Below are 12,507 nucleotides of genomic sequence, written 5' to 3' on the forward strand. Positions count from 1 at the left end.
TTCTAAAACGAAAAGTAGGTAGAAGGGATCATATATAATGATGCGCGGGGGCAGGTGAGATACATCGGCTATCTGTTACGCCTAGCCCATCAGCCATATCATCTACAAAATGCCGGAAAAGCTTCCTAGCATCCTTGGACACTCCCCTTCTCAGAGCACCGAGGATACCGAATCGAGGAAGCTGCAAGAACATGACGGAGGTCGTGCAGCATGGCTTACGGTTGCGGGCTCCATCTTAGTTTACTACGCTTCCTTCGGAGTTATGAACAGCTTTGGCTTCTTCCAGAACTACTATAGTAGTGACTTCTTGAAACAGACGCCGCCATCGACTATAGCGTTTATCGGGACGCTCCAAATGGCACTCATGAATTTGCTGGCTGCTCTTTCTGGGGCTCTTTGTGATCGGTATGGTGTTAAGGTAAGTATACTTCACAAGTTTTACTTGCCTAAGACTCATAATGCATAGTACCTCTATCTTGGCTCAGGCACTGGTACTGCACTGGCTCTTGTCATGCTGTCGTCCATACATCGTGGCCAATTCTGGCTGGTTCTCATGACACAAGGTTTGCTCATGGGTCTTACTATAGCATTCGGTGTACAGCCAGCACTCACAGTCGTGGGCCAGCACTTCAAAGAGCGGCGCGCTTTGGCGATGGGGCTTGTATCAACAGGGTCAGCACTTGGCGGCATCGGCTTCCCGCTAATGTTCGAGCAACTCCTACCGAAAGTGGGCTTTTCAAATTCGTTACGCCTAGCTGCTGTCAAGATTGCGTACGTACCAATGCTCTACAAATCGATCGTCAGCTAACCATCGAAGTGTTTGCTACTTCATCGCTTTGTGTGTCTCCACAAGCAAACCTAGCGGTAAGCCCGATCGCAAAGGTTTCGCGTCGCTTATCGATTTCAGAGGATTCCTCGACAGGAGCTATGCAGTACTATGTATCGGCACGTGGTTTGCTATCCTCGGCCTTTGGATCCCCGCATACTATCTTAAATCATATGCCAACGCCGTATATACTGGAAACACTGTTAGTAAGTACTTTTTGTGCATGTTGAACGGCTCCAGCATCATCGGCGCAACCTTTGGTGGGTTCCTAGGAGATCATATCGGCCGATTGAACCTACTATGGCCCATTACCTTTGTCTCTGGTTGCCTGTGTCTATTTCTCTGGCTACTCAGCACCTCCATGGCGACCCTCATATTCTTCGTTTGCGTATACGGCTTCTGCACTAGTAGTGTGACTGCTCTTCCGCCCTCGGTAATTGGCCAGATCACATCTGACGATAAACTCGGAGCCCGCATCGGCGCTTTCTACAGCGTGATAGCTATTGCAAGTCTCATTGGTACGCCTGTTGGTGGTTCCCTCATCACGGACGACAAAGCAAAGGATGGATATCAATGGTTGATCTCTTTCTCAGTAGGCTAACTTTCAACTATTATCGCACGAACACTCTAGTCACTAACAAGCGACAGGGAGCTTCGCTCATCATAGGATCAATCTTCATGCTCATCAGCCGCCGATTGCTTGACAAAGATCTTGGCAAAAAATGGTAGATGTGTATTGTCCTCAACACTCAACCTTACATAGAGCTTGGATGCATGACCTTTCTGCATAGCACCTCGCATCGACACTTGGGTGGCCAGAAGTCGTCTTGAATGATCTCTCGCTCCTCTATACCCACGTCTTCTCTTTCAACACCGGGTCCAACACTCTCCCTCAGCTCTACGCCTCCCACGTCTTCCCTGTATAGCTCTTCAAGCTCCTTGATAGTTATCTTCAGACCTCTTTTAGCACATGCAAGGAACTCGATGAATCGTCTCTCCTCTTCGTTATCGATGAACCCATGCATCTTAAAGTTCTCCAAAGGAGCCAACACTGTAGCCGCTCTCTCGAAAATGAGTCGATGCAGGACTCGAGGGCAGTTAAAAGGCTCGCCATAGAAGAGCCTAACCGGTTGTCTGTAGTCGTCTTCTAGAAAGCCTTTGGCATCGGGTAATTTGATGATAAGCTCATTCAGATATGGAAGTCGCTCAAAGACTTCATGGTCTAGATGATACGACTTCCAGTGCTGTGAAAAAGATCCCTTTGTGACCTTGAAGAAGTGTAGAGAGTCCAGAAAGGAGAATTCGAGGTACATCTTGCGAATACCATGATAGAAAGTGGCGTATTGGCTGATATGTGGGTATATCCTTGGAAATGATTTGTACAGATTCGCCAGCTCCCAAGTCTTGTCATCGTGTGGAACGCCGTTTGGCTCGATCAGCTGACGGTGCTTACCCAATCGGCGGATACAGCTCTTGAAGCTATAGAAGTCTCTGGCTACAATACAAAGTCCATTGCTATAGGACATCTCTTTGCTTCCCACAAAGCACAAACGTAGACAGATTGCGCGGACTTGGTGTGAGACGCTGAGGAGTGAAGTCCATTTGTCGAACTGCCCGGTGACTTCGGGTGCGCCTTTGGCTTTTTTGGCTCTCGATTTGTTGGACATCATTGGTGGTGGGGAGCGATGCATGCAGAACTGGATGATCCGCTCTTTCAGCTCTGTTGGTAGTCGCATCCAACTGAACATCTGGCTGTTGGCACTCCACCACTGAAACATGACTGCGTCGCTTACTGGCTCATCACGTGTCGGGAACGCGATGCCGAGGAACCATTGCAGTGATACGAACCTATCCTTCACGTAGACCTCCACACTTTCTCCAAACACCCTTTCCTTTCCGCGCTTCTGGATTTTGGGCCGACAAGCAGCGAGGACTGGACTGATGCCGAAGTTATAGAAGCCGATGTAGAGCATGAAGCTCGGGTCAGGTTCGGCGAAGCGTTCAGGATTACCCTCGTGAATTGCTTGGCATACCTCAATCGGTATATCAAAATGATTCGCAGATTGGAGGCGATACTTGAACACAGATTCTCGGACCTGATCGACGAATGGATGCTGAACTGACAGGGGCGCTTGCCACTCATTGAGCGAGATTCTGAGTATGGCGCTCATTTTGAATCTTAGACGAGGTATATACTGTGGCAATGGGGGTGGTTTGTTGAGCTTCGATCGTCTGCTCATAGTATTGGAGGAGAGTAAGTAGTGTTCAATTGCTGGTTCAATGACAACAAGTGTTCGTAGCCTCGAAACTGGTTACAGCCGGAATTATACATTCGAGTGGATGCAAACTAAAACGAGACATTTGTACAGAGCGAGACTGCAGGTCGAGTCGAAGGTGAGGTAAGTCTGTACTGGCAATAGCGCTAGATGTTAGGCAACGACTCACACCGCACAATCACTAAGTTATATGCGAAGTGAGAGGAGCAGATAGAACTGCTGCTTTTGCATCTTTCTGTGCTTTTCAGGTAACGACGACGAGTGATACACTCCCGATAGCGACGATGAAGGATCGTACAAAGCCTCTGTGAGAGACCCGAAAACTGTTCCTCTGCAATAGAATGCATTCAGAACGCGTTTTAATCAACTTTAGAAGAGACTGAAGCTTTCGTCGTCCTGGTCTGTTCTCTCGTACCGATTGTCTATTCGGTAGTACGACATCACGGTAAGTACCCATCGTCACACAGCGAATCCAAGACTTGATAGGTTCTATTAATCTGTTCGAAATGGGTTCAACCAAATTATACGCAGAACCTCGAAAGGATATGCGCCTCAAGATGCAGATCCCGGCCATGGTTCTCTCTCTGTCTCCAGACTAATCTCAGGCGACCGAGCTACCATGCTGTTGGACGGAGCATCCATTGTGAATCTCTACCAACATGAGATGAATTGTTCAGAAGCGCCTACCTTGCAGGCACGGGTCTTACCAGTCCTCCGTTTGTACCCCCAGAACGTCCCACGGTTACACACTATTCCCGACTCATTTCACCAATCGGGTTGTACACGGATAAATCCTTCCGCCTCTCTCATAGCCGCTACTCTTATCTCCCTACTCGCGATTACCACTTGAACTGCTTGGTGAGCAACGAAAATCTGAGACCGCCGCGATGAAGATACTGGGCTTGTTCTACGCCCTCTCTGGCGTACTCGGCCTCACCTTCACCGCGGTTCCCACCGGGTGTACCAAAGAAGGACTGTATTGCCTGAACTCATCTGGAGCCAACAGAGATGTCTTCAGAATCCTCACGTGCAAGCATGGCAACACACAGGTCGTGAGCGAGTGTCTTGCAAGGGAAACTTGCATCGACAACCCCACACCGCACTGCACCCTGGAGAGCAGCCCTCGGAAACCATCGCTCGTCAGTTCTAAGCCGGTTCCTAACAGCTATATTTGGTCAACCACAATTTCGGATACGATGTTGCCAACCCCGCCAGTGTTCCCTCAGGTTCCATCCACAGTCGACAACCCCTCCACCAGCAGGACAATTACCAACCAGCTAGCAGCGCGGCAAACCCAATCGCCCTTCCGCATCCTCATCTTCCCAGAGACAAGCATACGCGGAAGAGGTACTTCATTTGACGTCGATCGTTGTATCCGGCATTCCGAAATCCCGTGGCCCATCCGCTCCCTAGTTGTGGAACGTTATTTCGAGTGCATGTTTTGGGATGGGGACGATTGTTCAGAAAGAACTGGTCCGCGGCGAAAGGAAGGAAGCGCTACGGATCGTAAGATGATCGGGGATGTGAATTTTGGGTTTGAGATTGAAAGTTTAAGGTGTCATGCTGTTTCCGGCTGAAGAGCAAGGAAAAAGTCTGATGTAAACATGTTGAAAAGGATGGATCTCAGATCCAGAATTGGATCACGTCAGCAAACCTCGAGTTGGGCGGGACCAAAGTATGTGCATTGATGCATCAATCATGTTGTGATGTATTTCGTAAGGGGGATACGGGATCGCCAGCAGTCGGATCTTTTCTCCTGTCAGCAGTCGCAAGGAAGGTAGCCGCAGACCACTTACACCATCCAATCTCCAATGGCAATAGCGATTCGGCATCTCTCGTCCTTGACGGTATTCTATAACACCGGGGTATATCTCATAACCTTGTCTTCCAATTCCCCCACCCAAACTCTTGTTGCTCTTTTCAAACTATGTTCAAACCCATCCATGACCTCACCATACGTCCTCGGCGCTGACCTCGAACTTCTCCCCGTCGACTCTGACGCACTCCCCATCCTTGTCCCTACTACAGCTCTTCCGCATATCCAACGCGTCCTCGCCATCGTTGTAATAGTCCTTGACAACCCTGTAAACACTATATCCCATCTTGCGATATAGCTCTTTGGCAATCTCATTGCTCCGGCGTACAAACAGATCAACGAACCATGCGTTCGCTGCGTCGGACGAGCGCTCCAATGCAGACGACAACGCCGTTGCGTGACCGAGGCGGCGCGCGCCGGGCGCAACAGTGAGGGCGGTGATGTGACCGTGGTAGGGGAGGTAGTTTGGGTATTGGACGCCGGTGGTCGAGGGCTTGTAGGGCTTTATTGGGGGTTCGAAGGGCGAGGACTCGAGTTTGCCTAGGACTGGCGTTTTGTTAGTGTTGCTCCATCATCTTCAGACATGACATGTGGAATGAGAAAGTCTCAGGAGTCGTACTGTAGCCTTCAATCTCGCCGTCCATGCCCTCTATTATCTGACAAAGCTCGGGCCATTTTGTCAGGTACTCGAGGTAGAAACCAATGTTGTACGTTTCGGTGAGGTGGTCGAGGTTGCATTCGGATACTCGAAGGAGGTCGGTAGGGCGCATGGGCCGAATTGTCGCCATTCTGCCGTATAGGCCTGTGCTGGCACGTAGCGACACGTCGAGGACGGTGGTGGGGTGGGCGTGGGTGCGGCGTGTTGGAGAGATGATGCATGGCGGCACTCCCGCGGGCAAGTCTCGCTTAGACTCGCTGGTTGCTTTTGCACCGTCATTTCACCTTGACATGCTAACCCTGATTTCGTACAAGGTGTATTATGACTTATCAACATATGAAATCCGTTGCTGACATCAGTGCCATGTCTAAGCTATTGTTACAGAATGGGTATAGAGCAAATCAACAACAGCGCAGTACCGCCCGACCACCCGGTCTATATATCCGTCATCCGTCTTTCATGTGTTATTATTCCAAAGTCCGCTCCACTTTAGTATATTCTCGTTGCACCATCTCTCTTTTCCACACGCACAGGCGTTGCCGTTCCCACGGCTATCTCTTCCTCTTCCTGAACGGAAGTCAGCAAGGTTAGATGCGGAAAGAGTCAACACTGGCCTGGGGACCATTGACATAATCCTTGACCGACGAACCAGCCGACCGCAGTCCGCGCTGGTCGTAACTCATTGGGCTTTGCGCCCGGTGCGGACTTGATGGGTTGCGCAAGGCATCCAGGTGACGGGATACGCCATTGCCGTTCGCATAGCCGTTCGTGTAAGGAGACGCTCCACGTGAAGACTGGGAATACGAGCTGGTTTCGTTGCCAAAGTCGTCGAACCGGGGAGTTTGGTATGGTCGCGAGGTTTGCGCTAGGTTGTTGCCGCGGATGTCGTTAGGAATAGGCGGTGCCTGGCGGAATCTACGATGCGGTGTAATGTGCTCTTTCTCGTCAACGAGGACAATCATCCATACGCCCACTGATCCGTTCTGGCCGAGCAAAGGAGTGCAGTGTATCCACCGGGGTCGGCCCTCTTCGTAATGGTCTTCGAGGTCTGACACGGCGTGCGGTAGCCAGCGAATCTTCGCCGTAACACCGCGCGACCCGTCTGAAAGCGCGTCGCTGAGAGACTCTCGGACACGGTTGCTCCCACCAATGCGATCGAGGAACCGTGATTGGAGGATGCCTGGAACACGAAGGGACGGCGACGTAAAGAGGATGCGCAGGGATGGCGCTGGGCGCACAACAAGGTACTAGTGCATGTCAGTCTTGTATCATCACACACACAAAGGGACGGCCACTCACATGTTTGTATGGACCAGACAGCCTACCGTCTGGCTTGGGTGCTGGCTTCTCAGCCCTATCCACGTCATACGTCGACTGATCCTGTATCAGCAGTCTGGGCTTGTGCTGCATATTCGCTTCGTCCTGCTCTTCTAGATGTTCCCTATGCATGTTGCCGCCATACTTCCGCACTGTGTCCAACTCCGTGTTGTTGAACATCTCACTAAGTGCTTGGAACTCATCTTTCGGCGGCTCCTTCTCTTTGTGGCCCTCTTCCTCGTCAAGCATGCGCCGAAAAGCCTCGAGATCGGTGCTGTCCTTCACAAGACCAGAGATGTCGATTTGCGCGCCAATGAAATAACGGAGATTCCCTCGTGAGTCGAGTAGAGGCGCAATCATCAAAAGATTCATAAATGGCGATCCATCACGGCGACTGTTGTGCGGTTAACGACGTGCTAAACACACAAGGTCATACGAGTTACTTACTAGTTCAGGAACACTTCACTGTGATCTCTTCCTTCCCGAGCAGCCAATCCAAAACGCTCTACACTGCTCCGGTTCGTCTTTGGACCTTGAAGGAAACGACAGTTGCGCCCAATCGCGTACCCAACGCCATACTGCGTTGTACGATGAAATTCTAGTATCAGATTAGCAGATGCTCATTTTCCATGTGGGCGAAGTTCACTAACCTTCGGACGCGAAGATGATCGGATTGTCGGTCCTGGACGGGTCTGTCAGGCAGAAAACTTCGGCCAAACCCTCGCTAGCCTCACGAAGCATCGGAGGTAAATTCCCTGTGACGCGCTTCGCAATGCTCACGCTAACGACTTGGGTGAAGACGTGCGTAATAAACGCCGGAAGATCGTCACGGACCAGGACATCAAAGGCCCGATTGGCTTTTTCCTCCAGGACTGCATTCATTGTATTTCGTGCTGGAGTCTCGGTGAAGTCTAGGCCAGGGATAGGTTCCAGCGCTTCTGCAACGGCGTTGGCATAGCTGATGGCTCTTAGCGCTTTCAGTGCATCCAGGTAGTAGATCAAAGTAGGAAGTGAATTGGGACGGGCCACGCTCAGAAAGGACGTAAATCGAAGCAGTGACGCAGTGTCGGCAAAGATGGCCTGCAGATGTTCCCTTGAGAAGAGTTGCTCAGATCTGGTTTCGAGCGAGTATTGGGATCTCGCGTTCTCGACGGGTGCGCTGACAAGGTCGAATGAATGAGGGTCGTCTTCCAATAATGGCGAAAGTCGATCGCCGTCATCTATCATTCCACCTTTCTGCTGCAACGGCGCAAGTTGTTGAGTTGTAATGGATGGTGTAGCAGACTCGTATGATATCACAGAGTCTGCCGAACTTCGTATCGTTGTTGGTTCATTAGTAGTAATTCGTGATGACTGCACGTTTTGCGGCGCTGCACTAGATGTGCGTGACATGCTTCGAGCACGAGACTGTTGCATGTCTGGTGTCGGTGTCGAACGTCCGTTGTTAGGAGATGATGGCTCAGCGCTCAGTCGTCTTTGCAACGATATACGCTTTTGGGTGGCCCGAGGAGTGACGGAACTGTTGGAGAATGAGCAATGAAAACCAATTGTCTGGAGGGTAGTTGAAGTAGTACCTGGTCCGGAAAGGGATATGGATATCCTTTCTTGTAAAGTCTATCTGGGGTGCAGGAGCAGAAGTATCGTCATCCGAAAGCCAACTTTCATGTCGCTCGGGATCAACCGGTCTAGTGACGGGTGAAAGAGGGGCACTCCTTGTAATCGAATCAGACGCATCTTGCATGGTCGCGAAGTCGAGGACCAGCGGTTCATTAAACGCACCGCCACTGCCGTTGACATTGGGGTTGGCATCCGTATCGGGAGCCATGACGCTATCGACATACGCTGGGGCCAACTCGGTTGAGCTCCCCATTTTGGCTGAATTGATAGTGATGTTTGATTTCCTAGCAGCGTCAGAAGACTTTTTGGAAGAGAACACCCCGTGTGCTGATCGCATCTTGTTCTTAAACATGGCCATTAGAATCGTGGACGGCTACAACGCCGCACAACGTCAAAAACAAAAGGGACAAGTGCGGAAGTTTGATAAATGGGGTGCGGCAAGGACAGCGTATTGGGGAAGAAGACGCAGATCGATGACGGAGAGAAAGTATCTGGAAGGTAAACATACCGGAGAACCCAGTAAAACCTGACACGTTCAATAGGTCCCTTGTCTCCGAGTAGTTTGGTACTAGTCGGTCGCCTGGCTGCTGCTGCTAAGACGTCGACTCGCTGGCGTCTGCTTTGGGCACCAGAAAGATTGATTTAGTCTGGTAGGCTAACGTTCCGGCAGCAAGGATGCCGATTGCGCCGATAGTATGGGCTAATGCAGGCACGCTTGAGATGTCGGCGATCGTGAAATATGCCTTCCGCTGCGAAGAATCGAAGATTGAGGCTTGAAGTCCTCAAATAGGGTTGCGTATTAAGACAGGGGTACGAGATGATATCGATGTTTTATACGCTAACAACACTGCAAGCTAAGATCTACGATGGATCTGTGAGTATCGTCGAAGAGTCGAAGACGTCGATGTTGTCGCGGTCGTCGCAGTTGGAACAAAGTTAGGAGGTTGGTCGCGCATAACCAACCCCCGCATCCGCCGCAAGTATACTTTGTTTTGTGCACCTCGCGGCATACTTTACAACAACCGGTGATCCCTGCGCAAATCTTCAGACCGCCATGGCTAGAAAGACTCCCGCGGTCTGCATCGTGATGTGTTCCGTGGGTCGGTATTCTTATCCGACTTTTGTAACTGTCATGATCCTGGACACCTTTGCTGAAGGAACACCGGGTTTTCAGTCTAACCAGGTGCAGTCGTGATCTGTGCATCCAAAGGTTTCCTGCTGCCCGTGCTTCATATACGACGACGACTACGATAATCTCGGGGTGCCATTCCAGCCTGATGGAGGTTCTTCCGACAGTCTCTTTTCAGCTGTCAGTTGTCAACTTGTCGTGCCTCCCGTAACTTTTGCGCTAGGGGAACGGGTTCATTCTCCAGGTTTGCGGCTCGATATTAGACAATATATCACTCTTTCTGCTCATGGCCGACTGGCACCGATTGCATCTTCACACCACGCTACCGCTTTCGGATTGTAAAGTCGCTCGGATTCGACATTTGCAGATTACAATCTGACTCGACGATGCCTAAAGTGGTATGCAGGGCATTACTCGCAAGCTTGCGTCAGCGCAGATCTTCTTTTGCGGAAGTCCCTTGCATGAAATGGTTTTCTAGGGACATGGATATGTAACCCCACTCCAGACGAAGGGTGCTCTGGTGTTGAGCTTTACGGCGTCTCAGCGGCGAATTAACTTTGTCTGTTATTCCGCTACTGCAACCGAGCCGACAACGTTACAGCATGACGTGTAATGATCTGTTACGAGCTGTGGACCCACGGTAGCTGTTGCTGGCCTCGACGTGTCGATGCAGGGCGTGTTAATGTCCGAAATCTTCGGTTGGGTCACTTTTGTGCTATTGTCCGAGGGGTCATCGTTCCTTTTTGCGGGTGGTGGAGAACGAGCTTCGATGTCAGCGCGGCACGTGTCGTGTGTGGGTCGGCACTGGCTCGTGCAATGTGGGCTGAAGTTGCGCACACAGCGTCGCGTGGCAGCGTCATGCCCTCTTCGTTGACAGTGTCGACTAACCTCCACTAGATGCATAACGAAACTTGGAAGCCTAATGTTTCATTGCCACACCGTGCAGCCAACTGCGCACTCAATATGCGCCAAACCAAAAGGCTCACTCCGCCCACTCGCAGCCAACGAAAGGATGCGCCTAGATCCAGAATCTAGATGCCTTCATTCTTAGCTTCGAGGCAAAGGAAATCGATGGAATCCCCTGAATCTAGGAAACTTTCGCAGCTCGGCTACACAATTCCCTGGGTTCGCTCTCCTAGTTAACTTTCACATTCACGTCATTTTAGTACTGATCCCAGATACGCGTCGGTAGCAGCCGATAAAGTCCAAATCAAACCTTCGACAGCGCCAAGTCCTGGACAGTCACGTGCAGCACATCACAATATCACTTCGATACTCTTCAATGTCACTCCGATACTCCTGCCAATTAGATTAGTTTTCTCTTATAATGTCAGTCGGAGCGAATACAGGACACATGTAGTAATATCAGACGACAAGAACAGCGTACTGTCGCTTACCCAGACATATCACCTTTCCGTCCGAACCATGTTCATGCGTCTCCAGTCCTATCTGTTGGCACGCTGGAGGTTGTTCAAAAGCATGGACGAACAGATTGGAAGATCACTAGAGAGTTCAATACAGGATTGCCGTACTCAAGGATCCGACTTCTTGGATACTTGGGTAGTTTGAGTGGTAGCATCATTTGACCAGCAATGCCCACCATGAATGCCCTTTTCCCATGAAGACCTCATTACGAGAACAGAGGCCCAACAGCCGTTTGGTGTGTCCCACAGCCGACCAAGTCCTTAATTTCAAGCGATGTTTGTGTTGTCTTATCGGCCTGCACAAGGAAATCAATCATGTGAATGCGCTACAAGGCTTTACCTGAGCTAAAGCCACTTGGTAACGATGAGAAAAGAACTGCGGGAGCACAACAAACTAGCGTTCCCTGGCGGACGAGACAATTGGTGGAAGCAGCAGAGCATGTGTTCGGTGGTTATGCGGAGGACCGCGGCGCAATGTGGCATTGCTCGACAGTACAGGACTACCTACCACGCTAAGTCCCTTCAAGTGTTATCTTGCGTTCCTCCCTCGGCCACTTTCTGAACTTGATCGTACGATGACTTCAATCGTGCGATATTCTCGGTGGTACCCATCCAATCTAGAAAGAGTCCCGGCAACTCAAATATCCGAATATCAAGAAGTGGCTGCCTTGCGAGGCGCCTGAATCCCATCAATATGGCACCGTTCCAACAATGTTTACTAGGCAAATACTGCTGTTCAGAGCACTACAACGATAATATTGACTTGCGCACCGGGCCGACGGCGACGTGTGCGAGAAGAGAAGGAGCGATAATGTACCAGAGAAGGTAGAACGCATATTGAGTTTGTGGGATGCTGATAAGCAAGTTGGTGCTCTGATTTCCTGCGTCAGTTTCAGTGTCAAAGTCATGCGGCGCTTTCCGAGCAGAAAGGTAATGTATCGAAGCCGAACAGACTGCCGAGACTAGAGACATGAAGGAAAGCCCATCGTGTGTCATCACAAAGCATTTATTAACATCCTCATACATGACATAATTCGCCACTTGCGCAACGATAGAGGTCGAGAACTCATCCTTACCCTGCGTTCGAAGCCCACACAAGATGTAACGTGTAGACAAGGAAGCACGCTCGATCGTGTGATGAACGACTGAGGCAACTTGCAGTAATTCTGTCCAGGCGTAAGAGCATTACTACAGTCCAAACGCGGTAGTTCATCCGACCCCCAGGAACGATAAGGTTTACTTTTACCGTCAAACCAATCAGTGTTATGCTTTCAAGATTTCAAGGTACGTTTCGCATCTGGACGATGTCAGGAAGGTTTCCGGCTGTGCTTCTGTTTACGAAGGCGGCCACCCGTCCAACTTTCAGACCACACCTACGACATGAGATAGTGCATAGGCTACGCTAGCGAGTTGAATTATCGAGGAACTAAACAGAGTGTGGGGA

At 50.5% G+C, this 12,507-nt stretch overlaps 4 protein-coding genes across 4 annotated transcripts; 1 reads left to right on the forward strand and 3 right to left on the reverse strand.

Moving 5' to 3' along the window:
- Positions 1-109: 109 nt before the first annotated feature.
- On the forward strand, positions 110-1,555 carry AA0111_g7407 (hypothetical protein; the record flags this gene model as incomplete). The annotated part of the gene is made up of 4 exons (XM_028653738.1): positions 110-418; positions 467-771; positions 818-1,418; positions 1,475-1,555. The coding sequence occupies 4 exons, from the start codon at positions 110-112 to the stop codon at positions 1,553-1,555; spliced, it is 1,296 nt and encodes a 431-aa protein (XP_028505198.1).
- Positions 1,556-1,581: 26 nt separating this feature from the next.
- AA0111_g7408 (hypothetical protein) lies at positions 1,582-2,997 on the reverse strand (the record flags this gene model as incomplete). Its single annotated transcript, XM_028653739.1, has 1 exon — positions 1,582-2,997. One exon carries the CDS (start codon positions 2,995-2,997, stop codon positions 1,582-1,584), a length of 1,416 nt encoding a protein of 471 aa, XP_028505258.1.
- A 2,054-nt stretch (positions 2,998-5,051) lies between these two features.
- On the reverse strand, positions 5,052-5,706 carry AA0111_g7409 (hypothetical protein; the record flags this gene model as incomplete). The annotated part of the gene is made up of 2 exons (XM_028653740.1): positions 5,052-5,464; positions 5,538-5,706. 2 exons carry the CDS (start codon positions 5,704-5,706, stop codon positions 5,052-5,054), a joined length of 582 nt encoding a protein of 193 aa, XP_028505257.1.
- Positions 5,707-6,163: 457 nt separating this feature from the next.
- Positions 6,164-8,763, reverse strand: AA0111_g7410 (hypothetical protein; the record flags this gene model as incomplete). The annotated part of the gene is made up of 5 exons (XM_028653742.1): positions 6,164-6,823; positions 6,876-7,287; positions 7,341-7,491; positions 7,544-8,412; positions 8,468-8,763. 5 exons carry the CDS (start codon positions 8,761-8,763, stop codon positions 6,164-6,166), a joined length of 2,388 nt encoding a protein of 795 aa, XP_028505022.1.
- Between the last annotated feature and the right edge of the window lie 3,744 nt (positions 8,764-12,507).

Source organism: Alternaria arborescens (assembly GCF_004154835.1).
Source record: "Alternaria arborescens strain FERA 675 chromosome Unknown contig_16, whole genome shotgun sequence".
NCBI classification, from domain to species: Eukaryota; Fungi; Ascomycota; class Dothideomycetes; order Pleosporales; family Pleosporaceae; genus Alternaria; species Alternaria arborescens.